This window comes from Podarcis cretensis (genome assembly GCF_951804945.1).
Source record: "Podarcis cretensis genome assembly, chromosome: 16".
In the NCBI taxonomy this organism is placed as follows: Eukaryota; Metazoa; Chordata; class Lepidosauria; order Squamata; family Lacertidae; genus Podarcis; species Podarcis cretensis.
In genome coordinates, this window is record NC_137186.1 from 13,339,496 (window position 1) to 13,365,752 (window position 26,257).

The following is a 26,257-nucleotide window of genomic DNA, read 5'->3' on the forward strand; positions in this document are numbered from 1 at the left end:
TTGTGGGAAAATGTGGGGAAAGGACAATGAGAAGCGTTTCCAAGTATGTATTTATTTATATATTTTTATAGCTCCTTGGGATAGATAATGAAAACAAAGAAAGCAAATCCCCCAGCAAAATAGACAACAATATAATTTTGTGACATCGAAATATCCTTAAATGCCCCCCACAACAATTGCTGACTTAACGCTGAGCACACACACTCCCCCCAAGTGAACTGCAGACTAGGAAGGCTCTGCAGGCTATAGACATCCTAACATAATGCAAAAGGGCAGATAATGGATTTGGGGTGCGTAGGCTGGTTCCAGGAATTTGCGCATCCCCTCCCAAGAAAAAGGCATGACAAGACATCCCTCCCTCTCTACAACAAGCACGCCAATTTCCACACTCCTTAGAATACAATTCCTGCAGATCTCTGCTCCTATGCTCATATTGGGAAATATTTATCATGCCCAGTAAGTACTCCCAAGCGATTATAGGGCACAATTGACCCCGGTTAAGAGTCTCTGCTTAGACGCCTCCACAAAGAGACTGGCCTAGTGTGCGCAGTTTCTGGGGGAGCCCTAAGGTGTGGAAGAAGGTCAGAGAGCTTCATGGCCTCCCGTCAGCTTGTGGAAGAGTTCTTCATCCAGCGTCTGGCTCCTGTCATTTGCGCGGGTGGACAAGAAGATGTACCCGCCAATGTACTCGTGCACGATCTTGCAGCCAGCAGAAATGCAGCTGAAGGCCACGTTGATGTGCTCATCAAACTCTATGGCCACCTGGGGAAAGAAGGTTAAAAGCTGAGCTTGCGGACGTCTCTTTGGGTGGTCACCTATGGTGCGTATAAATCTTGTACAGGCGAATAAGCAAAAAAGTTTAAAGGGTTGTTCTCTTTAGGCCAAAACTGCAGTGGGGGACGGGGAGGAAGACATGTCCTTTTACTTGTGCATTTGTCTCAATCAAATCTAATGCAAGGATAGGCAGCGTTGGTGCCCTCCAAATGTTGCTCAACTCACAACTTCCATCATCCACAGCCAATGGTCGGGGACGATGGAGCATGGAGGTAGGGGCAGCCTGTCCTGTTTTGCCACTTAAGGGGAAACGGGAAGGGCTGTGCCGTCACCCGCACTTCCTGCCCTCTCACCTGCACTGCTACTTTGTTAGTAAGAGTCAGGGACTGGCTACGAGAAATGCATATTCAGAGAACTCTAATCCCATGCTCCCCACCCCACCGCTGACCTGCCGGATATCCCAGTTGACGTTCCACTGACGCATATTGCTGAATCGCCAGGTCTTCACCACGTCTCCAACGGCCAGGTCAATGCGGATCAAGCGGTTGTTGGCGATGCCCAAGATTTCGTCCTTCCGGCTGCCCTTGAACCTGCACACAAAGATGGCAAGGCTCTGCGTTTTTGCTTGCATTTATAAGGTTCCTCTACTTCTAATCTAGAGGGAGTGTGTGATTGAAGAGCTAAAGGCTGCGTCGTCACCATCACTGCAGGGAGCTGCTACAAATTTAATAAATAATAGCAATAATAATTATGGGGGGGTGGCTGGTTGCCTCTAAGAGCTACTACAGCCCCCTTCTCTACATTTTCAATCTTCAGTTTAAAAAGGAAAGTGAATCGCTAGTCAGTCCTCATGTTTTCAGTACAGGCAACTCCCCATTTATGCGCTCCGAGGCACTGTGTGCATCAGCGGGACACAGGTAAGCCTGTCCCTGCCCTGTTATGCCACACACCCCTTCCTAGTGTCCAAAACTGCATATGCCAGCAATTGCGCGCATGTTGAATGTGCGCAAATGAGGAGTTATCTGTCATAGAAGCATTGCAGGTATGCAGTGTTGATACCTACTAGCCCAATAGGAAGGAATCTGCACTTCGTTAGGGGAATGAATGCAAGTTCTGGGATGGTAAGTGTTTTTACCTTTTTTGTGGTTTTTGAAAATAATAGCAACAAAGTTTTGCACTATGGAAAAGTTAAGACATTAAATAAAGTAAGGGCTGGACATCCCTATACATTTTATAGTAAACCACTTTGAGGTTTTCTACAATCAAACGGTGCATAAATCGCATGAATTAAATAAATAAAAATGGTGTTGTGGCATTACAAAGACTAAAATTTATAGTGGCTTAAGGTTTGGTAGGCTAGAGTCCCCTTCATCAGAGGCAGTTAAGCCGCAAAAGTTTATGCAGCAATAAATTTGTTAGACTCTAAGGTGCCACAAAATACTTTGTTGGGTTTGCTGCAATATAATAGCTGAGCTACACCTCCAGAATTTTTTATCCCAAATTATAAAACATTTATGCAGCTTAACATTGTAAAGACATGATCCAGCCATGAACTGCGCAATTTTTAACTTCATGAATTTCAGTAAGAAAGTTATCCAAAGGAATTCCTATTCAGGAGACAGGAGGAAGATAGCATCAGGAGACTCTGCCTAGCAATGGGTTGTATCTAAGCACAGTCTTACTCAGAGTAGACCCACTGAAATTAATTGGCATGACTAACCTGGCTTCATTATTTTCAGTAGGTCTGCTCTCAGCAGAATTTAGTTTGATACAACCCGGTGTGTTTTAACATGGGCTCAACTCTTTGGTGCTGAAAACCAACAGGATTTTAAATCTGCATTTGGTTGACCTTGATCATTATAAAAAAAAACCCAAAATAACCAGCAGAGGTTGCTCTGATGCCAAGTCCAACATCCTGCCTTCCACAGTGGCCAACCAGATGCCTCCAGCCAGCCAGGATGGCAGTGGTTCGCTCCTTTCATTGCTCCTCAGCAACTGATATTCAGTGATATCTGTGCTTCTGAATCTGGAAGTTCCATTTTGCCATAATGACCAACAGCCCTAGATAGACCTCTCTGGATATTTTGCATGTCTTCTTAGATGGTTTTAACAAAGCATCTGTCACCCTGTCAGACCAATCCAGCACCCTGTTCTCACAATGACAAGCCAATGTTTGTGGGGAGCCTGCAAGCAGGCTCTGAATGCAAGAGAGACTCTCCTAATCCCCGCAGCCAATCTGTTATTCTCAGCAACTGGTATTCAGAGGTAAACTGCCTCTGACTCTGGAGGTAGAACATAGCTATGTTCTATGCATCAGATGAAGGGCTCCCTCTTGTCTGCCTTCTCTGGTTTCACTGGTTGCCCAAAAATTCTACTATTATCAGAGGTGTGTGGGGTGTTGTGTGTTACACATCAATTTATTTCAATTAAACACCTATCATGAGAAAGGGAGAAAGAAAGACTTCAGACATGCAAATAACTTCCAGAAGTTGCCTTTCAGAATAAAATAAAATAAATAACGCTGAAAGATTTTTCATTCGTGCTGTCGACACCAGCGGCAGTTCATGAAAAGGTACTTCAGTTCCCCCCAAATGGTTTTCAGGGAAGCTCAGCAGTTTCTTTACCTGACTACAAAATAAGAGATGCCAAAATCGGGAAGTGACTGCCAAACTTGAATAAACTTCATCTTGGCATCAGGGAGCGACAGCTGGGCCACGTTCTGGTATGCCTCCAGGATGCGAGGGGTTAACTGTGAGAGTTGCAAAGGGAGAGATTAGTGCAAACCACCTCCTTGGCCTCACAACCATAGTGCAAAAGAATTTAGTCAAGGTATCTCAGGAGGTGTGTGAATGCATAGTGAATCAACAAAGCAGCTTTGAAAAACCTAAGGCAGATTTTAATTATGTGTATTTTTTTTTAAGGGACGCTGGGTTAAACCACAGAGCCTAGGACTTGCCAATCAGAAGGCTGGTGGTTCGAATCCCTGCGACGGGTGAGCTCCCGTTGCTCGGTCCCTACTCCGGCCAAACTAGCAGTTCAAAAGCACCTCAAAGTGCAAGTAGATAAATAGGTACCGCTCTGGGGGGAAGGTAAACAGCATTTCCGTGCGCTGCTCTGGTTCACCAGAAGCGCTTAGTCATGCTGGCCACGTGACCCGGAAGCTGTACACCGGCTCCCTCGGCCAATAAAGCGAGATGAGTGCCACAACCCCAGAGTCGGTCACGACTGGACCTAATGGTCAGGGGTCCCTTTACCTTTACCTATTTTTCTTTAAAAAAAGAAATTGGTTTGATGTTTGTAAACTGCTTAGAAGCTACTTTGGCAACTGAGAGGTATATAATGAATTAATACTAATAATGTGACCATGATGGGAGTTGTAGTCTTGAGGGCCAAAAGTTCCCCACTCCCAATCTATAGGAATTGACTTTTTCTCCTGGCAACTGCTGCCAAAGCAATCAGTCAGTGGTCAGGGTGGTTTGGGGCCGTGCAGCCCAAAATTACCTGCTTTGGTTTGAATTTCTTCTGGTAGCGAGGAGACACGAGCCACTGGGCTCCCTCGGCCTGCTGGGCAAGACGGGCATCCGGGTTGGTTTGCTGCAGCTTCAGAAAGGACAGGATGTTCTCCACCTCGGCCTGGTAGGATGAGTCTGCCATGGTCTTCCCCTTCGCTGCCAACCTACAACCTGCCATCCAACGGGCATATTGCTGCTCCTGGTGAGGGAGAGGAGGAAGACACTTGCCTTACACTGAGTTCGCTCTAGCCCCTCACCCATCCTTATACAAGGCTGTTTGGAGGAAGTCAACTGGGATGGCGTTAGATCCAAGGTCCAGGCTTTGTGGGGGCATTCTTTGTACTCGGCCTGGAAACTGCAGTTAGTGCAGAATACTGCAGCACAGACTATTGAGAAAACCAAGACCCTGGCCGCGTTCTTGCCATACATTTAAAGTGCTATGATACCACTGTAAGTAGCCATGGTTTCCCCCCAAAAAATTATGTAGTTTGTTAAGGGTGCTGAGTGTTGTTCAGAGACTCCTGTTTCGCCTCAAAGAGCTATTGTTTCTTTATTGATTTATCAAGCTTATTAGATTTATAGAAAATCTCAGGATGGTTCACAAAACCCGCTTCCAGAGTTCCCTGGGGAGAGGCACTGATGGTTAAACCACTGGGAATTGTAAGCTCTGGGAGGGGAACGGCGGCCCACCTGACAGAGATGCTGTGCTGCAGTTGCACTGATTTTAGATGGTAGGGTTTCCGTAGTTCAAAAAGTAAAAACCAGGATGCCCCGAAAAGTTGTTGAGCTTTCTTTTTAGGAAGGCCCCAAGATTGTTGACGTATGGCAGCCCTAAACTGTGGTTCTAAACCGGGCTTCCCCACCACTCCACTCACATCTGAACATCGCAAATGTACTTCGCTCATCCCATCGGGGGAAGGTACCAAGAGCTTGATGCAAAATTTCTGGCCTGAGATGTTGACGTCCGGCACAACCTCACAGCCTGGAGTGGGTCAGAAACAGGGTTAGGAACAGTTAGAAGTTGGCATACAATGCTGTCTTATGCAGAGAATTGGGACCACTGGTCTATCCCTACACTCATGGAGCTGCACTTTCTCTTTGAGGAAAAGGGCCGGAGGCTCAGGGATAGAGCAATTTTTTTGCAAAAGGACGCGGGTTCAATTCCTGACATCTCCAGATAGTTCTGACGGACTCTTGGTCTGAAACACTCGAGAGCCTCTGCCAGTCAGTGTAGATGATACTAAACTGGAAGGACCCAATGGTTTGATGCAGTATAAGGCAGGTTTCATATACAGTGGTACCTTGGTTTACGAACTTAATCTGTTCCAGAAGTCCATTCTTAAACCAAAGCATTCTTAAACCAAGGCATGCTTTCCCATAGCAGCGGGGGACTCAATTTACAAATGGAACACACTCAACATGTCCTGCTTCCAAGGCAAAGTTCACAAACCAAAACACCTACTCCCGGGTTTGCAGCGTTCTTAATCCAAGTTGTTCATAAACTAAGCTGTTCTTAAACCAAGGTACTCATATTTGGAGACGTGCTCCATCCTTTGTAGGCCGTACTAATGCCGGATTGGGAAAGAGGCGTTGGCAAGATGGCTGGACTCACCTTTGAGGCTGAGTTGCTGCACAGGTTCTCCCAGAGCTTCTTCAGGACTCTTGTAGTAGGAGATGGAGGTCTCTTTGAAGATCACCCAGTACTGCTTGTAGCCCTTCAGAGTCAGTTTACGGGGCCTGTAGAGCAAAAAGGGTGACTGACAGAAGGACATGAGCTTCATCTCCTCTTCTCCCAGCTAAACACACCCAGCTCTTTCATTTGTTCCCCATAAAGCCTTGTGTTCCAAACCCTTAAACATCCTGGTCAATTCCACCCATTTTGCTAATGTTTTTAGTTGATCATAATATCCCAGCCCTTCCTGGAGATGACAGGGATTGAACCTGGGACCTTCTGCATGGAAAGCAGGTGATCTAACCACTGAGCGCCACTGCCCTTCTCCAGGATCCATTCCCTCATGAAACATACGGTTTGATAGCTCACCTGAATATTCGGAGATAATCCTTTAACTCTGGGATAACTGTGAGACTGTCCTATTTTGGAAATGACAAATAGGTGTTGTTGTGGTGGTGGTTTTACATATTTCCTGTATTTATAGACTGCCTTTCAGTCTCATGGTCAAAGAAATAATAATAATAATAATAATAATAATAATAATAATAATAATAATACAAATAGCAGAAATAAAACAATGCAACATTTTGGGTTGTCTCCATCTAGGTTCTACTCCAAGTAGACCCCGTTGCAATTAATGAATGTAAATTAAGTCTATCTATCAACTTGGGTCTACTCTGAGAAGGCCTAGCACGGAATACAATCTTTTGGAACTCCATTCTGGTACCTATCAGAGAAATACCACCCCTCTTGTTTTCTGGACCCTGGTGGAAAGACTTTCCTTTTCTAACAAGCCTCTTAAGTGGAGATCTTTACTGCCATCTGTACTAGATTTGAAATTGCTTTTTTTTTTTTTTTACATATGAAATCAATTGTATTATACACAGGGCGTTTTTAGCTGTTTACTGATGAACATTTGTTTCTCCTTTCAAAAATTGCTTTTATATAGATAATGTGTTTATTTATTTTACATACGGAATTGTTCAATTGTTTGCTTGTATTGTGAAACTGCTTCGAGATATTTCATGGGAGGGGATTTGTAAATGAAAATAAAATAAATAGCCCATTTCAGAAAACCCCAAAGGAAAAAGGGAACTAAATAGCAACAGAAGCAGAAGCAGCAGCTGATAGTAACCTTGCTCACAACAACATTCAGATCAAGAGAGGGAGGCTCCAGTCAGAATGCCTCAGCATAAGGGAAGGCAGGCCCTGTTGGGAACTTACCAGAACATTGGGAGCTGCTGACGAACCTTCCAGTTTGACCTCCAAGGTGGCGAGGGCCTTGTCCAGGTCGTCAAGGCCAGAGTCTCCAGACTGCTCCACGGGATTGGTGTTCAAAGACAATTCGTTGATATGATACTGGAAGGAGTGAAAGCTCTGAATTAGCTTTGTGCAATACTGACACTCGAGTCTCAAAACAAAGCTCTGAACACTTATTTCCTTATTTATAGAACAATTTCTTCACACTTCCTAATGCAGGGGCAGGGAAACTTTTTGAGCTCGAGGGCCTCATTCCCTTCTGAGCAACTTCCCGAGGGTCAAATGCAAGCAGTGGGCAGAGCCAGAGGCAAAAGTGTGGGATAACCAACCTCATATAACCAAAGTGCTTAATAATAATATAATAATTTATTATTTGTACCCCACCCATCTGGCTGGGTTTCCCCAGCCACTCTTGGCGGCTTCCAACAAAGATTAAAAATACATTAAAATGTCACACATTAAAAACTTCCCTGAACAGGGCTGCCTTCAGATGTCTTTTTCAGTCTAATTAATGCACTAAGGGGTTAATACCATAGAGTAAGCTGTCCTGCCAGGCTTAGCAAGGTCACATCCCCTTACCTTGGGAGGAAATGGGTAATCAGGCCTATTTGTTCAACCTTTGGTCTACCAGAGAAGCTCAAGGTGTGAGGAGGTCTGAGCTGGTTGCTGCAGCTCAGAGCACACGGCTCTTACAAGCCACTGTGGAGTACCTATACCACTAATTTAGGAACTTTCAGCACTGTAACTAAGCCAAGTTTTACTTCCTGTGTAACTTTTTCTGAATGCTGTATGAAAAAGCACATGAATCTGGCCTTTGGAGAGTTTGTAAGTAAATCATTTTTTATTTTTGTTACTTACCAAGCATGTAGTCTTTTTCTATACCTAGGGGGAAACTTTGAAAAGGCTAATTTTAAAGGTCCAGCAATCTATGTTTCCATGCTTTACTTTGCTGCATGTTTTGTGATTTTAAATCTCTGCTGAGGTTCTCTCACCAAAGAGAACCCCAGAACCGGGATCTTGGTGTCCAGGGAATTATCCTTATATCCCATATATATCTATTTTTCCATAAACCAACAAAGCAAGCAGAGCAATTACTGTAAGTTTTCCTTTTTTGCAGTAGGCTAATTTATATACACGCTCCTGTCTCTGTCCTTCGTCCAGACAACAGAGAAGCACCATCAGCATTCAAGGACTAATTCCAGCTCAGTTGGCAGAGCAAGAGACTCTTAAGCTCGGATCATGGGTTTGAGCCCCTCGTTGGGCAAAAGCTACCTGCATTGCAGGGGGTTGGACTAAATGACCCTTGTGGTCCCTTCCAACTCTGCAAGTCTATGATTCTAACACTCAGAAAACTTTTTGTCCAGGGGGAAAAGGTTACCTGCAGAGCCGCAAACACCACCATCTCTTCCTCGGTGCAATCTGTCTCCTCTAGTAGCACGGCCCAACGCGCCTGTTCATACAGCTGGTTGATCCTCACGGCATCGTACTACATGGGAGGTAACAAGCAACAGCAGAGGCTGAGTGCCAAACCAGGGTTCAAATTTCACCTCCTCCAGGAAGTTAAGTGCATTTTTAACCCACCTGTCTGCCTGTCTAGGTGGAATACAAGATCCTCCCTTACATCAGGGATGGGGAACTTGTGGTCCTCCAGATGTTGGGACTCCAACTCCCATCAGGCCCCAACCAGTATGGCCAATGGTCAGAGATGATGGAAGCTGGGAAACCAGCAATACCTGGAGGGCCACAGTTCCCCCCTGCTCTGCCTTACACATTAAAAAGCAAAGGGTGGGGACTTGCTCTGCAAGAAACCCTCTACATATTGGTAGTTCCCTGTGGCACACACTCCAAGGCAAATATATCTTTTAAAATGCTAAATATGTCACATACGAAACATGTCACAGACGATGGGCAGAGCAACCCTACATCTTCAGCAAGGTTTAAGGTAAAGGTACCCCTGCCCGTACGGGCCAGTCTTGACAGACTCTGGGGTTGTGCGCCCATCTCACTTAAGAGGCCAGGGGCCAGCGCTGTCCGGAGACACTTCCGGGTCACGTGGCCAGCGTGACATCGCTGCTCTGGCGAGCCAGAGCCGCACACGGAAACGCCGTTTACCTTCCCGCTGGTAAGCGGTCCCTATTTATCTACTTGCACCCGGAGGTGCTTTCGAACTGCTAGGTTGGCAGGCGCTGGGACCGAGCAGCGGGAGCGCACCCCGCCGCAGGGATTCGAACCGCCGACCTTTCGATCGGCAAGCCCTAGGCACTTGAGGCTTTAACCCACAGCGCCACCTGTGTCCCCAATTCAGCAAGGTTTACCGACACTTTAAAAAAAGCCTGTTTATATGTTTTGCTCCCTGGTCATTAGGACCAGAAGCTCCCCAAGTCGCGAGGAGTAGAAACGCACCTACACACACACAAAGACAACTGAGATCTTCAGAAGGATTTTGGAGCAGCCACCAGCTTAGGGGATGCATATTATTTTTTACAGAAACAAGTGGGGTAAGGCTGAAGGCCCAGATCCCAGGGGAGCACTGACCTTGGGCTCCAGGTCAAAGAAGCTGTAGTATTTGAAACGTAGCCACAAACAATCGTTTTCTTTCACTTCTTGCTGCAGCAAAGTCCGCGACGAGTCCAGCCACCTGGGAGAGAAATCCACTCTTAATTACAAACATGGAATTCCAACCAGCGCTTGAATCTCTCCTGCAAAATACTGTGTTTCGTTTTGTCCAATTGTTAGATCAATTGACACAGGTTCCCCATTTGCATAGTAGATAAGCAGATACCACTCTCTATCTAGCAAAGTATCTCAAACTCTTGCATTCAAGACAGTGGTGGACCTTGGGGTCTCAAATTACAGCCCTGTGCAACACCAAAATTCAGGGGTCACGCCTTTCGCCTTCCCTTCTACAACATAGTAGTCCTACAGTTTGCCCAAGCTAACTAGCCCTCTTCTCCTTACCTGCTGTTGATCTGTGTCTTCTCGGAGAGGGAGCCTGGCCGGTGCATCTGCAAGATCTGATCGGGTGTCAGTCCAGTCTGACTGACCGACAGCATCCTGTAGCAGGCCTCGGTTTCAGCACTGTCCGAGAAGTGAGCTGGCATGCCGCGGAACAGCTGCTGCTCTGCACCTGGTGACAGAACAGAATGGCGGGGGGGGGGTCATGGCTGCGGAATTGGGCAGCCTGTATAATTTGTCTTCTTGAGAAGGATCATCGTATGACCTTTGGCTTGTTCAAGTAAGTGCAGCTGAACTTCTGGGCTCCATGTGGCGAGAATAAATTCCCTGGGAAGAGACCCAGATCTAAAGAGAGAAGTGCCTCCCATGGAATCACAGAATTTTACAGCTGAATTGAGACCTTGGAGGTCATTCCTGCTCAGTGTAGGAATCTTGCAATAGCAGCATCCCTGAAAGCCTCTACTTAAACACCTCCAGTGCCTACCACCTCTTGAGGCAGACGCTTCCATGGTGAAAACAGCTCTTGCCATCAGGATGCTTCTCCTAATGCAGAGGTAGCCTTCCAGAGTTGTGGCTCCTCATCTGTTGAATGCTCTCTCCAGTGAGGTCCACCTGGTGCCTTCAGTGACATCTTACCATTTTTTCCAGGTTTTTCATAGACTGAGATAATGTTGCTTTATCCTATTTCCAGTGAATCCTGAAGCTACACACTTTTGCACAGGCAGGTGCATGTACACACACACACACACACACACACACACACACACACAGTCAGTCATTTGGACACCCCTAAGTTCCTTACTTGCTGGCAAGCGCACCCCAGTCAGGTCATGGCTTGCTACAGAGCTCCTCTCTTTGTCCTTCTGCTTCCGCTTCTCCTTCTCCTCGGGCGCACGCAGTAACGACAGCTCTTCGTAGTGACGGATACCTGCAGAGGGGCACTGCATGAGTCCTTTATTCAGGCTAATCATAGCCAGATAATTTCAGTTCAGTTTGCATTTAAAGGCAAACTTCCCCAATTCTCACTTTCCAAAAGAATATGAGGACCGAAACACAGCCATCTTCAAAATTTAAACTTCTATGAACAGACCCTCCAAGTGTCCCTATTTTCCAGGGACAGTCCCAGATTTATAGAAGTTGTTCCGGTTTCTGATTTAATCCTGGAATGTCTCACTTTTCCTTAGGATGTCCTTATTTTCATTGCATAAATGTTGGAGTTATGCAACCCTGAGCCAAAGAGGTAAGTAACTATACAACCCTTAGGAGACATCTGAAGGCAGCCCTATGTAGGGAAGTTTTTTAAAATGTTTATTATGTTTTTATATATGTTGGAAGCTGCCTAGATTGGGGCAAACCAATCAGATGAGTGGGGTATAAATATTATTATTATTGAATAGGGTGTCCCTATTTTCATTGGATAAATGTTGGCAGGTATGTATAAATAGTTGCAAATAAAAGTGCAAACTCTACAATTCTATTATTCTAAGGGTGATCAGCTGCATAGGAGGGCAGGGAGCAGGATTAATTGTGCAGAGGAGAAAGTTCCAGCCGTTGTAGCTTTCTCTGCCCCTGCACAATGAATAAAAATGCAGTTGCCCTGCCTGCATTTGGGGCCATGCACCCTATCCTCCTCTGATGTCTAGACCATAGGGTTTGGAAACACAGCATCAGAAAGCCCAGTCTCTGAAACAGAACCAGCTGGGCAGGCACTAAGCAAAGGGTCACCAACCTTTTGGGGACAGTGAGCCCCATTGCAACATTCAGAAAGTACTGTGGGTGCCACTCACAAAGTGTATGTGCGATAAGACAAAATGGCTGCCGGGAGGAAGTGGAACAGCACAAAATGGCTGCCACACCGAAATTATCACAGAAACAGATACAAACACAACATAATGTGGGTATGCCCCACGCCCCATTTCCATTGCTATGCTTCCTCACAAAGAGAAGCTCTTTATACCTCTCTCTCCTCTGTTCAAAACAGAAGGGAGAGCAGGGGCATCCTGTTAAATGTGGGCACGTTTAAAGGGCCATGGTCAAGCCGGTGCAAACAGCATACTGTCCAACTTTTATGCAGCCCAAACTGGGATGCATATCTTCCTGGATCTGCTCCCAGGTGAGTCACATGACCCGCACAGTGCTCTCAACCTGAAAAGTGTTTTCCCCCCCAGGGTGAGATTTTGCACAGTGCCCAAAAACGCGCGAGATCGTGACACCCAAAATGGCCACTGCGATCTCATGTGAAAAAATGGGATTCCCCTTATTTTTCTGGGGTACTTGGGAGGTATGAAACAGGAATTGAGCTGGAAGAGCAAACAGTCTCTAGCATATTTTGGGTTTTTGAGGAGATACTGGGTGCCCATAGGCCTCGCACTGGCAACCCTTGCACTAAATAACATTTCAGAGCTTTGGAGACAAGCGCTCTGAGCTTCTTGTGGTGCTCACCAAGTATCTTGCAGAGGTCAGCAACTGTGCGGAAGACTGGCTGAGCAAAGTTTGCCCGGATCCTGACTTTGCAGCGATTCGGTAGGGAAAGGAGTATAGGCTTGTGCTGGGGAGTGAACTGAAGTTTGGCATCAGCCAAGATCCCGTATTTATCCAGGCTCCAGTTGGTCTTCAGCAGCCAAAGTTTCTTCTGCTCCCACCACAGGGCATGATCTGACCAGTCCCTCTGAAGCTCTGGAAGCAGGAAAGTTGAGGCAGGGAACACCCTTTAGCGTTAGCATCAAGACACAGGCCCAGAGAATACAGAACTGAAAATAATAAATAATCCAGGGTGGCTTGATTTAAATGAGCGTTGGGAAACCTTTTTCCACCCGAGGGCCGCATTCCCTTCTACACAACCTTCTGGAGTCCACCTGGTTTTTAACGGCTCCATTTCCCCCATTTTCTCTGTGCTCCCTGCATTAAGTTGACATGGTACAGCCCTTTGCTAGGACTGTGCCACCTCAGAAACAGCTGTCAAAATGGCCCTAGCCCTGTTCAGCTAAGAATAGCTTGGTTAGTTCTGGGCCTACTTATCACATCACCCTCCAAGTGGGTTGTAAGGGGAACTAGCACCAGTTCCCCTGAAAATGACAGGCTCTAAGCTTATACATACTGCTTATCTAAGCAGTGCCAGAAACCCACACAGGAAAAGGATCCGACCACAATTCCCCCACCCCCACTGAGTCACAATTATTCTCCCAAACACACACAAATGGGTCCAGGAGTATCCTTTGTACACACCATAGAAGAATCCTGGGAACTGTAGTTTGTTAAGGGTGCTGGGCATTCTACCCCTGTGGGAGGAAACTACAGTTCCCAGGATTCGGGGTGTGTGCTTTAAATATATGTTGTATACGCAAGCTGAGTTGGATATCACCCTCTTTCAACAAGAAAAGCGGTGAGGGAAAACATCTTGGAAGACGTACTTAATTTATCCACAATCTGCAGCATTATGCCGCCGATATGCATGTTGCCGGTGACCCGGAGGGTGACTGGGTCAGCTTCGGGTCCCAGATCTTCCACAAAGGCTCTGAGCTCCCAAGAGTCATCAATGTATTCCCCACTGGCTGTTTTCAGCCCAGCCATGGTGAGAGCCCTAGAGAGGAGAGGATAGAAGGGTTGAGAGAAAGAAAAAGCACCGACAGTTCATTTCCAGGCTCAATTCAAGAAGCTCCTGCTACCGTTCCAAGCCTTAAACCTGTGGCAGAAAACCATTTTCATATTGGGGGCCACATTCTCTTCTGGGCAACCTTCCGAGGGCCACATGCAGGGGTACCAAGTCCAGGGGGCCTGGGCACCCACAAATGTGTTTCTGTGGGTGCTCAGCCTCCATTCCCCCCACCCCACACTGCTGCCTGCCGCCACAGTAGGTGGTGTTCCTTGGGAAGAGGGACTGAGTCTGAGAATTGTAGTTCTGGTAGGGGAATCAGGGGGGGGGGTGTCTCCTAACAACTCCCAGCACCCATAACAGATTACATTTCCCAGGATTATTGGGGGGGGGAGCCATGAGGGCCTTCTCGGTAGTGGCACCCTCCCTGTGGAATGCCCTCCCACCAGATGTCAAAGAGAACAACAACTACCAGACTTTTAGAAGACATCTGAAGGCAGCCCTGTTTAGGGAGGCTTTTAATGTTTGATGTAGTACAGTATTTTAATATTTCTTTTTGGAAGCCGCCCAGAGTGGCTGGGGAAGCCCAGCCAGATGGGCGGGGTATAAATAATAAATTATTATTATTATTATTATTATTATTATTATTATTATTATTACAGTGGAATGATTCTGCTTTAAACATATAGAGTAGATGAGGTCTACAGGGGAAGGAATAGCATAGTTGAATACTTTTGTGTCAAAACAAAAGACAAAACCACTCCTGGAAATTTTCTTTTTTAAAACCGAACCCTAGCATATTGCAGGGAGAGGCCCAGCACTGTGCAATGCACTCTCCATATTTACAACCTGCAAGCCAAGTTTGACAAGTAACCCATTTCTTCCTGTGTGGTTTGAAATCAAGCAGTATCATCTTCTATGCGCCCAGAGCAAGGCTCACTATTGCCAGCAGGATGGAACAGAACTGGGTAAGACGCTTCCTGTCAAAGGCCTTGTCTAGACTGCTATAATCTCCAGATTCTTGTCTTCCTTCCTTTCTTGGTACTATGATCTCCCCTCTCCAGTTGTGCTAAATTTGTCTTTTGCTCATGTTACAATGAGTCATGATGGCCCCAAAGCCTCGTCTATGAGCTGCATGGAACTCTGCCCTTCAAGCTTCCAGTCCTCTATGAACTCTCCAAACTAAGTGCATTGTCCTCCATGCCCCAAAGGTGGCAGAACAAGGCCACCAATAGATTATTCAGGGGCAGGTGTGGGGAACCTTTGGCCAAACAGATGCTGCTGAACTCCAGTCCCATAATGCACAGCCATTGCCCATGCTTTCTGGGGCTGACGACAGTTGTACAGTGGTACCTCGGGTCACAGACGCTTCAGGTTACAGACTCCGCTAACCCAGAAATAGTACCTTGGGCTAAGAACTTTACCTCAGTATGAGAACAGAAATCGTGCGGCAGTGGAAGGCCCCATTAGCTAAAAAGGGTACCTCAGGTTAAGAACAGTTTCAGGATAAGAACGGACCTCCAGAACAAATTAAGTTCTTAACCCGAGGTACCACTGTAGTTCAGCAATATCTGGAGGGCCAGGGATTCCCCACACCTGCTGAATGGGTTAATACCAAGGAATGCAACATGACAGGAGGCGGTGATCACATCCGCACCATATATTTAAAGCACATGGGTTTCCCCAATGAATCCTGGGAATTGTAGTTCGTTAAGACTGCTGGGAATTGTAGCTCTACAGTTCCCAGGATTCTTTGGGGGGGAAGCCATGACTTTCAAAGTGGTATTCTCATTGTGCATTAAATGTACAGTGTGGATATCACTAGTGTTTAAAAGGGGGATGCAGCCAGAGGGGGCACCTCCAAATGCTGTCGGACTACAACTCCCACAATCCCTGACCATTGGGCCAAGCTAGCTGGGGCTGATGGGAGTTGGAGTCAAAGAACATCAGGAAGGCCACAGACATTCCCCATTCCTGCTTCACAGCAAAAACATAGCAACAAACCCACTCACAGTAAATAAATTCATGACATTGCATGGGTCACAGCCCTGTGACTATCACGCCCAGAATCAGGTGAAATATCTGTTCATTTTGCTACAGTAGTCAAGGGCGATTCTTCCTAATCTTACTTGGCAACCCTGACCAGGGCTACCAAACATTTCATGCTCACATTGAAACGTGTGAAACATCATTTTAAAGAACAGCCAGTTAGCAAGTTTCTTTTTGCCCCTCTAAATTTATAGCTTTGTTCCAAGAGATCCAAAACATGCACAACCCCATTAGGTTAGGTTTAGTCCAGCATCCTGTTCTGACAGTGGCCAACCAGCTGCCTCAGTGGGAGGGAAGCTCACAAGCAAGACCTGAGCATGACAGCAACTCTTGGGTAGCTCAGAACATGAGACTCTAAATCTCAGGGTTGTGGGTTTGAGCCCCATGTTGAGCAAAATATTCCTGCATTGCAGGCGGTTAAACAAGATGACCCTCATGGTCCCTTCCAGTACATTTCCATGATTCCCACCTGCACTTCCCAGAAACTGGCATTCAGAGGCAGAACCGGCTGGTGATCCTGATCCAGGCCGAGAGCAAGTTTGGTTTCTGCGCAGTCTACCGTGAGTGGGAGGCAGGAGTGTTTAGAACGAATATTGACCAACCAGCATTGTGCTTCCTATTACTGGTCCTTCAATTATCATCTTTAGCCCTATTGTTTGTGCTGCATGTGGCTTTCCTTTTGGGGTGATGGTAACGTGTGCCTGGGTGGCAAGGGGTTACCATTATACTGTCCCAATTTTGACATCCATTCCAGTAGTCATGGGCAGGGAGATTCTTATTTGTGGGGTAAGACTCCTCATCACTGTTTCCAGCCTCCCCACTTCACAAGAAATCGCTGGATACCTTTCTACCGAGCCCTCTGTTGTGGCAGTGCTAATACTGAATGGCAGGTCAGTCCAAAGCAAGACCATAGTCATCATAATGTGATTGCAGATGAAGGGGCAGATCTGACATGGACCACTAAAACCTGGGGGTGCGGGGTGAGCTTGGTGGGTCTAACCTAACTGTATTGTGCCTTCCTGGGTATATGGTGCAGCATCAGGCCCAACTGGAAGTTTGGAGATGGAGCTGCCCATAAGAGCTCCCATCTCCTCCATTAGGAAATGTCTTGATCTCAGGGCAAGCATACAGCATCTGTGTCTAGTGTTGGAGCAGAGATACAAACTGGGGATGCTGCGGACTGAACTGGCCCAGGTGGATTTTAACCTGATGTTGGAGGGTGCCAGGACATTTGTGATTTTAACATCCACCCGGAGGCTTTGGGGGCAGCTCAGGGCTTGATGGCCTTCACAGCCACCTTGAAGGAGTCTGAAACGATCAATGACACAACACGCCAAGCAGAGCATATGCTTGATGTAGCCTTTGCCTTGAGTGATGTTGTGGGTGGTCTGAAGTGGTGTCTGTGTGCTCTGCTCCCCTCTAATTAAGTCTGGCTTGGTGGTGGCAATTTGGCCCTGCAGGGGTGGTGGACCTGTGCAGATGGTCTGCCCTTGGAGAGAGGGATGGGTTCCTGGGAGATCTTCCAGCAGAGAAACCAGAGGATCCTGTCAAAGCCCTGGTCTTGTTGGGGAATGGTGAGATGCGACGGACAGGAGTCAGGATCATCCTTGAGCTTGTTTTCCAGTATTACATAGCCCAGCTGGCTCCCTGGTACTTTTGGGAGCTAAGGGCTATGAAGCAAACTGGATGAAGAGTAGAGTGGCTAAAAAGGAAGGGCAGCTGGGCCAAAATCAGGGGAATTGGGACTGAGTAGCTTGTTCCTGTCCAGTTCCAGTATTGTTGCTGCTTAGGTTACATACACACCAATTCCTGGGAACTGTAGTTTAAGGATCCTGGATCCTATAGCTCTTTGGGGGATAAACTAGAGTTCCCAGAATTATTTAGGGGAAACCATGTGCTTTAACTATATGGTGTGTATGCAAGCCAACGTCATAGGTTTGTTCCATCCCATTTTGTTCAGACTTTTTGAAAGAACTCACAGAAAGCTCGCATTTAAGTTTTATGCGTCTCGTACACGCTTTACATAAAATACACATTTCCCCTCCAAATCTTTTCAGTTCATTTTACTGTAAAGTACACATTTTGTACACTTATTTTTCCATTAGATGTATTTCTGTGCACGCATCAAAACAGTATTGCAAAATTCAGAGGAGTGTGCAATCTGACTGGGAATTGCGCTACAGTCCACAGACAAGTTGAGTAGCATTGGATTGGGTCAGTCCACTGGAAAAAGGTAGAGCAAGTTTCTCCTTCTTTGCCTTCATTTTTAAAGCATGTATTTTTACATTTTGCTTATGGGGAAGCAAAGTACAAGTGCTGGTAAGACCTCCACCATCCATCATCTTAATTTGACTCAGTGGCAAACAAACCTATAAATTAGCAGTGCCCAAAGTAATTTGAAGTCATTTTAAGCAACACCCCCTCCTAGACACATACAATCCACCATGATCAAGTGTCAGTTATTATTACAACCGTTTCCAGGAAAACCCACAAGCCCTTTAGCATATTATCAAGAGCAAAGGTGACCCTCCTCTTCTTTACAAGTGGGCACAGTAAGAAGTGGGATCCTAATTTCTCTCTCTTGTTATGTGGGTGGTGCCATTTTGGCCAAACAGGGATTGGCGCTCACACCCTGAGCATCAGAAATAGAAGGAAGTAGAGGCATTTCACTTCCTCCAGGGCAAGCGACTGGGTATTTTACAGGGGATGTTCCCTTTGTCCTGGATTAAATAACCTAGAGAATAAAATAGCACAAGTACGATAATGCTCCCTAAGAGAAATTGGGTGCTTATGAACTGGAGATGAAGAGGTCTCCTAGCATTTTTTAATGTGCTTAATTTATCTTGGGTCAGCTTGCTGTTAAATGCACAGGAGGCAGGGTCGGTACAGCCAACCTGCCAAAATGCTTAAACTGTAGAAGGATCCTCAGAGATATGCAGAGTAAGGCAGGCCAGCATTTAAATCCCATGTGAAGTCCTGCTGTAGTCAACAGTTTTAACCAAACAATAGAGAAATAGTTGAACTAGAATTTATCACCAAATTTGATTCCAATTTATTCGGGGCTCATTCGTAGCCAATGCTCTCCCACCCACCCTGCAACACGAGATTTAAAGTCAGGAGGATTTGTATTATTGCCAATCCCTTCCAATGTGAAAGGTCACTGTGCTTACAGTGGTCATTAGACTTTTGCGCAGAATTACCACAGGCTTGAATAAGCTCTTCCCTTCCAGAGTTTCTTTCCCCTTACTGTTTGCTACTTTACTCTCTGTGCCAAGTACAAGAATTGGAGAACCTGTGGCCTGCTGCATGTTTGCTGGACTCCAGCTCCTATCATCCTTGACCATTGGTCATGCTGGTTGGGACTAATGGGAGATGGAGTCTAACCATGCCAGGAACGGTGGCAGAATCTCCATCCCTGCTGAGGAGAACATGTGAGGAAGTGTGCTCTGACCTACATAGGATTCTCCCACAAAATAAAGAACAGCCCTGTTGGAGGAGATCAGTGGTCTATCCAATTCAGCATTCTGCTTCCCACAGTGGAAAACCAGATACTTCCAGGAAGTCCACGAGGAGGGCTGGAAAGCAATCACTCTCTCCTGTTGTGGGGCACCTAGTTCAAGTGATGGCCCCACCGTTGTTGGACTTCGGTGGAGAGGCCCCATGGGTTTGTGCACAAGTGAGCCTGTCTAGGAATAGTTGAGAGGAGGAGGAGGTTCCTCTTCTTAATCTGTCAAAAGTAAACCTGTAAGCCATAAACCAGATAAGAACCCTACCTTGAGGCTGCGGTCTCTACGCAAAGAGCTCTTTGGACACCAGCGTGGACCAGGAAGAGGGTTTGGGGATTTCTGTGGACTGCTCAGTTGACTTGTTGGCGTCTCCACAGGGCCCCTCAGCTTAGGGCGTTTCTCTGCACTCCCCCACCTCTTATCAACTTCCTCCCTGCCTGTGTGACACACACACACCGGAACTGCCACTTGCTCAAAAGTGGAAGTCATTTTTGCAACCTCGTGTTTGCTCTGAGCAGGAAGCTTTTATAGCTCTGTGAGTGGGTCAGGCACTCGGCCAAGCACGGACTTGCCAGGATTGTTTAAAGCTGTATTTCAAACACACACCCCTCAACACATATACGTACCTGCGACCAGGTCCCGGCTTCCGTTTTAACAAGACGTGCAAGCAGGGGACAGCAGCCTGCCCCCTGTTGGCTACAAGGAGTAAGAGCACCCAATCTTGGTGCTATTTAAAAAACAAAAAACCATTAAGGGAATGCTTTTTACACACACACAAAGGTAGATGGGCTGGATGAACATCTGCAGCAGAATGATTGTGCACAATGGTCAATATTAGTTCAAGACTGCAGCTGGGGGGAATTGTTTTTGAGTGTGGCCATGTAAAACACACACACACACACACAGCTCCTTGCAAACGGAAAATCAGCACATCAGTCAAAGGGCTGATGTGCTACTTTTATACACACAGTGGAATTTTCTTGACACAGGGAAGTACAGTGGTAACTCAGTTTACGAACTTAATTTGTTCCAGAAGTCCGTTCTTAAACCAAAACCGTTCCTAAACCGAGGCGCACTTTCCTTAATGAGGCCTCCCGCCGCCGGTGCCCTTCCACCATTTGGATTCCATTCTTAGGTAAAGTTCGCAAACCAGGACACTACTTCCAGTTTTGCGGAGTTCGTAAACCGAATTGTTCGTAAACAGGACTGTTCTGAAACCGAGGTACCACTGTATTGAAAATAGTGTCTCCTCCCTCCTCAGCTGCCACATTTTGCCCCACATGTTCATTGAGGCTGCAATAGCATGAAGGTGTCACGTGAAGTTTTGGGGACAACTCATGAACACAACTGTGGCCAGAACTGTGCATAGTTTCCTAGCAAAACAGTGGTAAATTCTGGGCCACAGCAACCACAAATTCGGTTACCAGGAAACCGATAAAACACAAATAATGGAGATAAGTGAGCATGACTCCCTTCCATTTCCACTCTCCATCCCAGGAGTCAGCCAGCCACTCACCCCCCGCAAATGTTAGAAAGAGAAGGCATGATATTAATGAAGTTTACAGGCATTTATTTATTATTATTATTTGCTTATTGCACATACTTTATTCCACTGATAGCATTCAGGGCAAGGGACAAAGTTACTTTATTTATTAATTTACCACTTTTGATCAAAAGATCTCGGGGCAATAAAGCCTTACTATTGAAATGATAGCTCACTCTCCTCTTTCCTCCCATCAAGCAGCCAAATTTATCAGCAAATAGCCATTTCTGAACTGCTCCACAGTTAAAAAGGAATAAAGAAAGCTTAGACCTGACCTTATATTGTAGACTGCACTAGAAAGTCTTTCAAGAGTGCATTCCGTATCAACAAGCCTTCTAAATGGAGCTCTTAACCCAGGTGGCATCTGCATTGAATTTTAATTAACGCATGCACCATGATTGTCTTTTTAAAAAATTATGTACATAAACATGGGGTTTTTTGAAAGAAAAACATTTTATATGTGCAATTGCTTTAACTGTTTTGATATATTTAACTGTCATATCTGTTTTTATTATGATATAAATTGTTTGGGATACCTCATAGGAAGCAATTAATAAATTAAATTAAAAAATGGTTTGTACAACTAACCTTGTTTTCTTTAAAACTCACCCCAGCATTTCTAGATAGCCTTTATCTAGAAATTTGTAGTTCTTTGACAAGATGGTAGTGGAAGTGTACAGCTGGTATATAAAACTCTAGATAAACACAGTGCTTCCCCTGGAGGTACTCAAGGGTACACAGTACCAGCACCCCCCAATGTTAAAAGTGGGACGCCTCTGTAATGACTTCATGGTGAGCCCTGGCACCTTTTTCTTCTTAAAAACCTTCCACTGAAAGGTCTTTTACCAGTGACACAATGGTGACCTTGATAGTCTTTGGAACTGGCATGTAGGCTAGAAGCAAATTTTTTGACAGAAGGAAAACCACCAAATCTGATCTTGGGTCAGAATTTTTAAACCCACCCCGAATTTCTAGCCATTGTGGCCACAAAGGCACACTTGAAAGCAGATGGGTCGGGTCAGGTCAGTCCCAGGGAATTTTCAGAAGCTCAAGGGGTTTGTGAGAAAGCATTGTCCCTTGTATAACTGGCACACTTTTCACAACCAGCAAGAAGCAGAATTAAAATCTCCCAGAGCCAGATGTTGCAGAATCCTATCGTGCAAAATTTGGCATCTTACATGATGGACCCAAGTAGATGGATTTGTTTTTCTTGTTGCAACGTTTGGATTCTTCAATCGCACCCGTTTGTTATTTGGCTTGTGAAATGAAACACTTCCGCTTCCGAAGTAAATGCCAGTAGGAGGAGGTTGGTACCGGTTAGAGAGAGCAACCCCCGCCTTCCACTCTTGGAACGTTTTCTACTCTCTCCATTGCTGCTTTGGCTGATGACACAGAGGCTCATGTGTTTCAGTTGCACAAGCTCAAGACAGGAGCCATGAGGTGGCAGTGATGAAAGTAACAGCTAGGGCTGCGGTTCCCCTTCTGAAGGAAGAGCTTCCAGCAAGGCTTCCTCATGCAGCAAGCAGAATGCAGGCTTTCTATTTATAAGCCCTGTTTGGGTTCCTTAAAGGCAGGGAGGGGGGTCAAGCAGAAAGCAGATCAGCATCTACGGGAAGAGGTGGGTGATTTGCAGCAGCTCAGCAAGAGTTTTGAACTGGCAACGTCTTAACACCAGATGGGGAGCCTTTCTCATAGCCATATTCCCTTCTGGGGGCTACATGCCAGTGGTGGACAGGGCCAGAGGGAACAATGCATATTAATCCAGGGTTGCCCCCCCCCTGCATAACCAGCTGTTCTAGGGCACAGTCATTCAGGGTCTCCAAAGTGGTGGGGTTTTTTTTGTCCTGGGAAAACCCGCATTTTCTTGCTGAATTGGAGTAAACAGTAATCCACAGAAACTTGGTTGCCAATTGCTCTGACTCAACGGTAAAAACATGAGTTTTCTTGGGGAAAGCAACAGGACCAAAAAAACACACAAAAACAACACCCAAAAACCCTATTTGGATATGGAGCTTTAAAGCCTGCACCTGCACCTAGAAAGATAGCACAAAAGGAAGGCCGGTTAACCCTAAATTTGGCTTTCAGAACCTCACGATCTGATAATTTCAATACATATTGGTTTGCATATAGCAACAGGAGGGATCTTCCCATATCCCTCCACCTTCTCATTCTTTGTTATGGCAGGGGTATTTAAATGCCGATAGTAAAGCATGACTGGAATTTGGTACACTGGCTTGCCATTATTTTATTCTGCAACACTACTTTTTCTCAGTTACTTGTAATTTTTATGCCTACATATTCTTGTACAGTGGTGCCCCGCAAGACGAACGCCTCGCAAGACGGAAAACCCGCTAGACGAAAGGGTTTTCCGTTTTGGAGGCGCTTCGCAAAACAAATTTCCCTATGGGCTTGCTTCGCAAGACGAAAATGTCTTGCGAGTTCCTGCGGGGTTTTTTCCCTTTCCCCCCCTTTTTCTAAGCCGCTAAGCCGCTTATCAGCTGATCCGCTAAACCGCTAAAAGCCGCTAAGCCGCTAATAGCGCTAATCCATCAATGGGCTTGCTTCGCAAGACGAAAAAACCGCTAGACAAAGAGAATCGCGGAACGGATTCTTTTCGTCTTGCGAGGCACCACTGTATAATAATAATAAACAACCCAGTACATTTCCCCATGTCATTGGTGCCAATACGCACTACTGCCATCGACTCCTCTCCAGCACTATCTACAAGGCTACTGAGGCAATATCCAACACCCGCAACCTTTGTACTAGGCAGGCAATTCACCTTGTGGTCTCTATGCCCACTACAGACCCAGCTATCTATGTTCCTAATGATTCAATTGTCCGCTACCATGATCTCTCCATCCCTCAGTGATGTGTCCTCAGCACAGGATAGCTGTGCTCCTCCAAGGAGCTGGGTCTATTCTAAGAGAACCATGCTCTTTGTCCTAGGCGCTCTTCTACCTGACAGCAGGGGGGCTATGAGAGTGGAAGTGGGACACAGCTATAACTTCCCTAAAGGTCTCACCCACCAACTTCTCTGCCTCTCTTAGCTTTCCCAAGTCCATCACCTTGGCATCAAAGGAAGGAACTTGCTCCCAGAGCCAGAAGCTCATTGTATCCCGGACACACGCCTAACTGCTGTGCAAGAGGGAGATAAGCATGCATGCTACCAACAGTGGAAACACTGGAAAGCCCCTACACATTTTACCTGCAGAACTGTTTTGTAGTTTGACATTTCTCAAAAATCAACATCAAATGCCTAGATATGGCTGTGATTTTTCAGTTCTGCTTGTATTAAGAGACATAGACTGAAAAGATTCCATGGTGGTGTCTCTCAATGATACGAAACTTATGAATACAATTGTGAGGGACAGAAACACTTCAGGCCTATAGCTTTAGATTTGGGGGTGCAGAAAAAGATAAAGGCAGGGTTTTGCCCCACCTTATCAGAGTAACCAGCCTTCCCTGACTTTAAGTAAACCATTGGCATTTTCCCCAAACATGGGTAAATATTTGCAGTTATTTTCATTATCTATGCAGGTAACCCTTCAGAATTTCTTTAAAAGCTTTTTTTTAAAAAAGGCAAAGGAGATGCAGCCCATCTTACTGGTTGCTTCCAAATATGGCTCCTTCAAAGGTATCTGCCTTTTGGGCTACAAAAGGCATAAATCAACATTTATGGTCAATTCCGGGCAGGGGGTGTAGATGTAGGACAAAGCAGCAACTGTATGCTTGCCTGCCCTACTACAGGGCAGTTGAACTCTTGCACTGTTGCAATAAGAACTCCTACAGCAGAATTTAACAAGAAGCATGTAAGAAATAAAAGGGGAAGCCTCCAAATGAATCATCCCGAGTCTGGAAAACATGAGCTGCTGGTGCAAGAAAGTTGTTGACAATCGAATACACCCCCACCCCCATCAGACACAGTGACTCACGTTCTGCATTTCACCCCATTTCACCCTCTTTTGAGCATCAGGGAGCCTGTTGGTTTAACGGGTGGCAATCCAAGCTAAGCAAACCTTTGATGCTGTTGGAGATCAATTCCCATCATCCTAGACCATGGGCTAAGCTGGCAAGGAATGATGGGAGTTGCAGTCCAGCAACACCCAGGGAACCAAGGTTGAACAACACAGGTGTAAAGCGTTTGTTGTCTCTAGTCAAATAGTTAAGAACTCAGCCTATAGCTGCTCACAGAAATGTTTAGCTCAGGGACAGGAAACCTACAATCCTTCAGATGTTGCTGGACTCCCAGTTCCCACCATCCCTGACCACTGGTCATGTTGGCTGGGGCTGATGGGAGCTGGAGCCCCACATTTAGAAGGCTGCAGCTTCCCCATCTGTTTTTAGTTCAAATGTGGGGGTCTAGTGCGTGCTGCCCTCTAGATGCTGCAATTAAGGGGGAACAGAACAGGAGAGGCTACCCTCCTGGGCCCAGGGAATTGATCAGATCCATTAAAGGGTTTTTTTTCTTTGTCCCCCGCAAGACCCCACTGCTTTTGGAGGTGGTGACAAAAAGAGAAAACAAATGAGGGCAGAGAGGCTTAAATCTTTGTGCAGTCCAGTCCAGTCCCCCCGCCCCCATCATCACATCCATCATTTGATGAGTAAGGAGGGGGTGAAAACCTGCCTCCTCTGCATGCAGCTGTGGAGGGGTGGGTAGTTTTAGAAGCCACACCTTTCTGCGTAAGCAAACAGTTCAAACTTGGAAGTCCCCAATTAAAGTATGGCTGGAATGGGGAACCTCTGGCCCTTCAGAAGCTGTTGGACTACAACTCCCATCATCCATGACCAATAGGCCACGTTGACTGGCATTCATGGGAATTGGGAGTCCAACAATACGTCAAGGGCCACAGGATCCTTATCCGTGAAGTATGCCATTAGACAAATCCACAGAATGGTCATAGGGAAGTCAAGTCTTCTCTCATCCTCAGGCTCATTATGCCCCTAACCAAAGAATACAAACAGGCAGCCTACAGCTGGGCAATGAAAACTGGAGGAATTTAGAAAGGAAAGCACATCAGTCCCCCTTAAAGACCTGGCAGGCTGGAGAACACCCAGACCACCTAGACAGATAAATTGCTACAGTGTTATTGGGTGTTTGGCCATCCTTCAAGATTCCTGGAAGATTAGGCACCCCCGCGAGCCCCAGAGGTCCTTTAAGGTGTCTTAAAAATCAAGCTACTATTTTCCTTATGCAGAGTCTAGCAAAGGGCAAGGAACATGTCCTTGCTTAATGCAAGAGTAAGGCCAAAGTTGACACTATTTCCTGGCTCATGTCAACATTTCTACAGCCCTTAATATTAAGTACTTAGGTAACACTTCAGTGAAATCTCAGAAGTCAAAGAGTTGAGATTTCCACTAATTGAGACATGCATTTCAGCGCCATATAGGACT

At 46.1% G+C, this 26,257-nt stretch overlaps 1 protein-coding gene across 2 annotated transcripts; it reads right to left on the reverse strand.

The window, feature by feature from the left end:
- Positions 1-36: 36 nt before the first annotated feature.
- On the reverse strand, positions 37-19,735 carry FERMT3 (FERM domain containing kindlin 3). Of its 2 annotated transcripts, XM_079958069.1 has the most exons (15): positions 19,588-19,735; positions 13,584-13,753; positions 12,616-12,849; positions 10,976-11,101; positions 10,177-10,345; positions 9,754-9,856; positions 8,597-8,704; positions 7,183-7,317; positions 6,328-6,377; positions 5,899-6,023; positions 5,162-5,268; positions 4,276-4,485; positions 3,399-3,523; positions 1,223-1,364; positions 37-762 (listed from the first exon to the last, which is right to left on the reverse strand). In XM_079958069.1, exons 2-15 carry the CDS (start codon positions 13,741-13,743, stop codon positions 583-585), a joined length of 1,974 nt encoding a protein of 657 aa, XP_079814195.1. In that variant the 5' UTR covers positions 13,744-13,753; positions 19,588-19,735; the 3' UTR covers positions 37-582. The 2 variants fall into 2 exon arrangements, with proteins under 2 accessions (XP_079814195.1, XP_079814196.1); XM_079958070.1 differs by lacking the exons at positions 12,616-12,849; positions 13,584-13,753; positions 19,588-19,735 and adding an exon at positions 11,903-12,022.
- Positions 19,736-26,257: the final 6,522 nt, after the last annotated feature.

Bases quoted from the DNA above. Each gene is read 5' to 3' on its own strand.
- FERMT3 (XM_079958069.1), bottom strand. From the start codon at position 13,743: ATGGCTGGGCTGAAAACAGCCAGTGGGGAATACATTGATGACTCTTGG. The intron at 10,346-10,975 runs GTAAGGAACTTA...TTCTGTCACCAG, and splicing joins TGGGGTGCGCTTGCCAGCAA to GTGCAGAGCAGCAGCTGTTC. The intron at 4,486-5,161 runs GTGAGTGGAGTG...CTCCCTCACCAG, and splicing joins TACATTTGCGATGTTCAGAT to GAGCAGCAATATGCCCGTTG.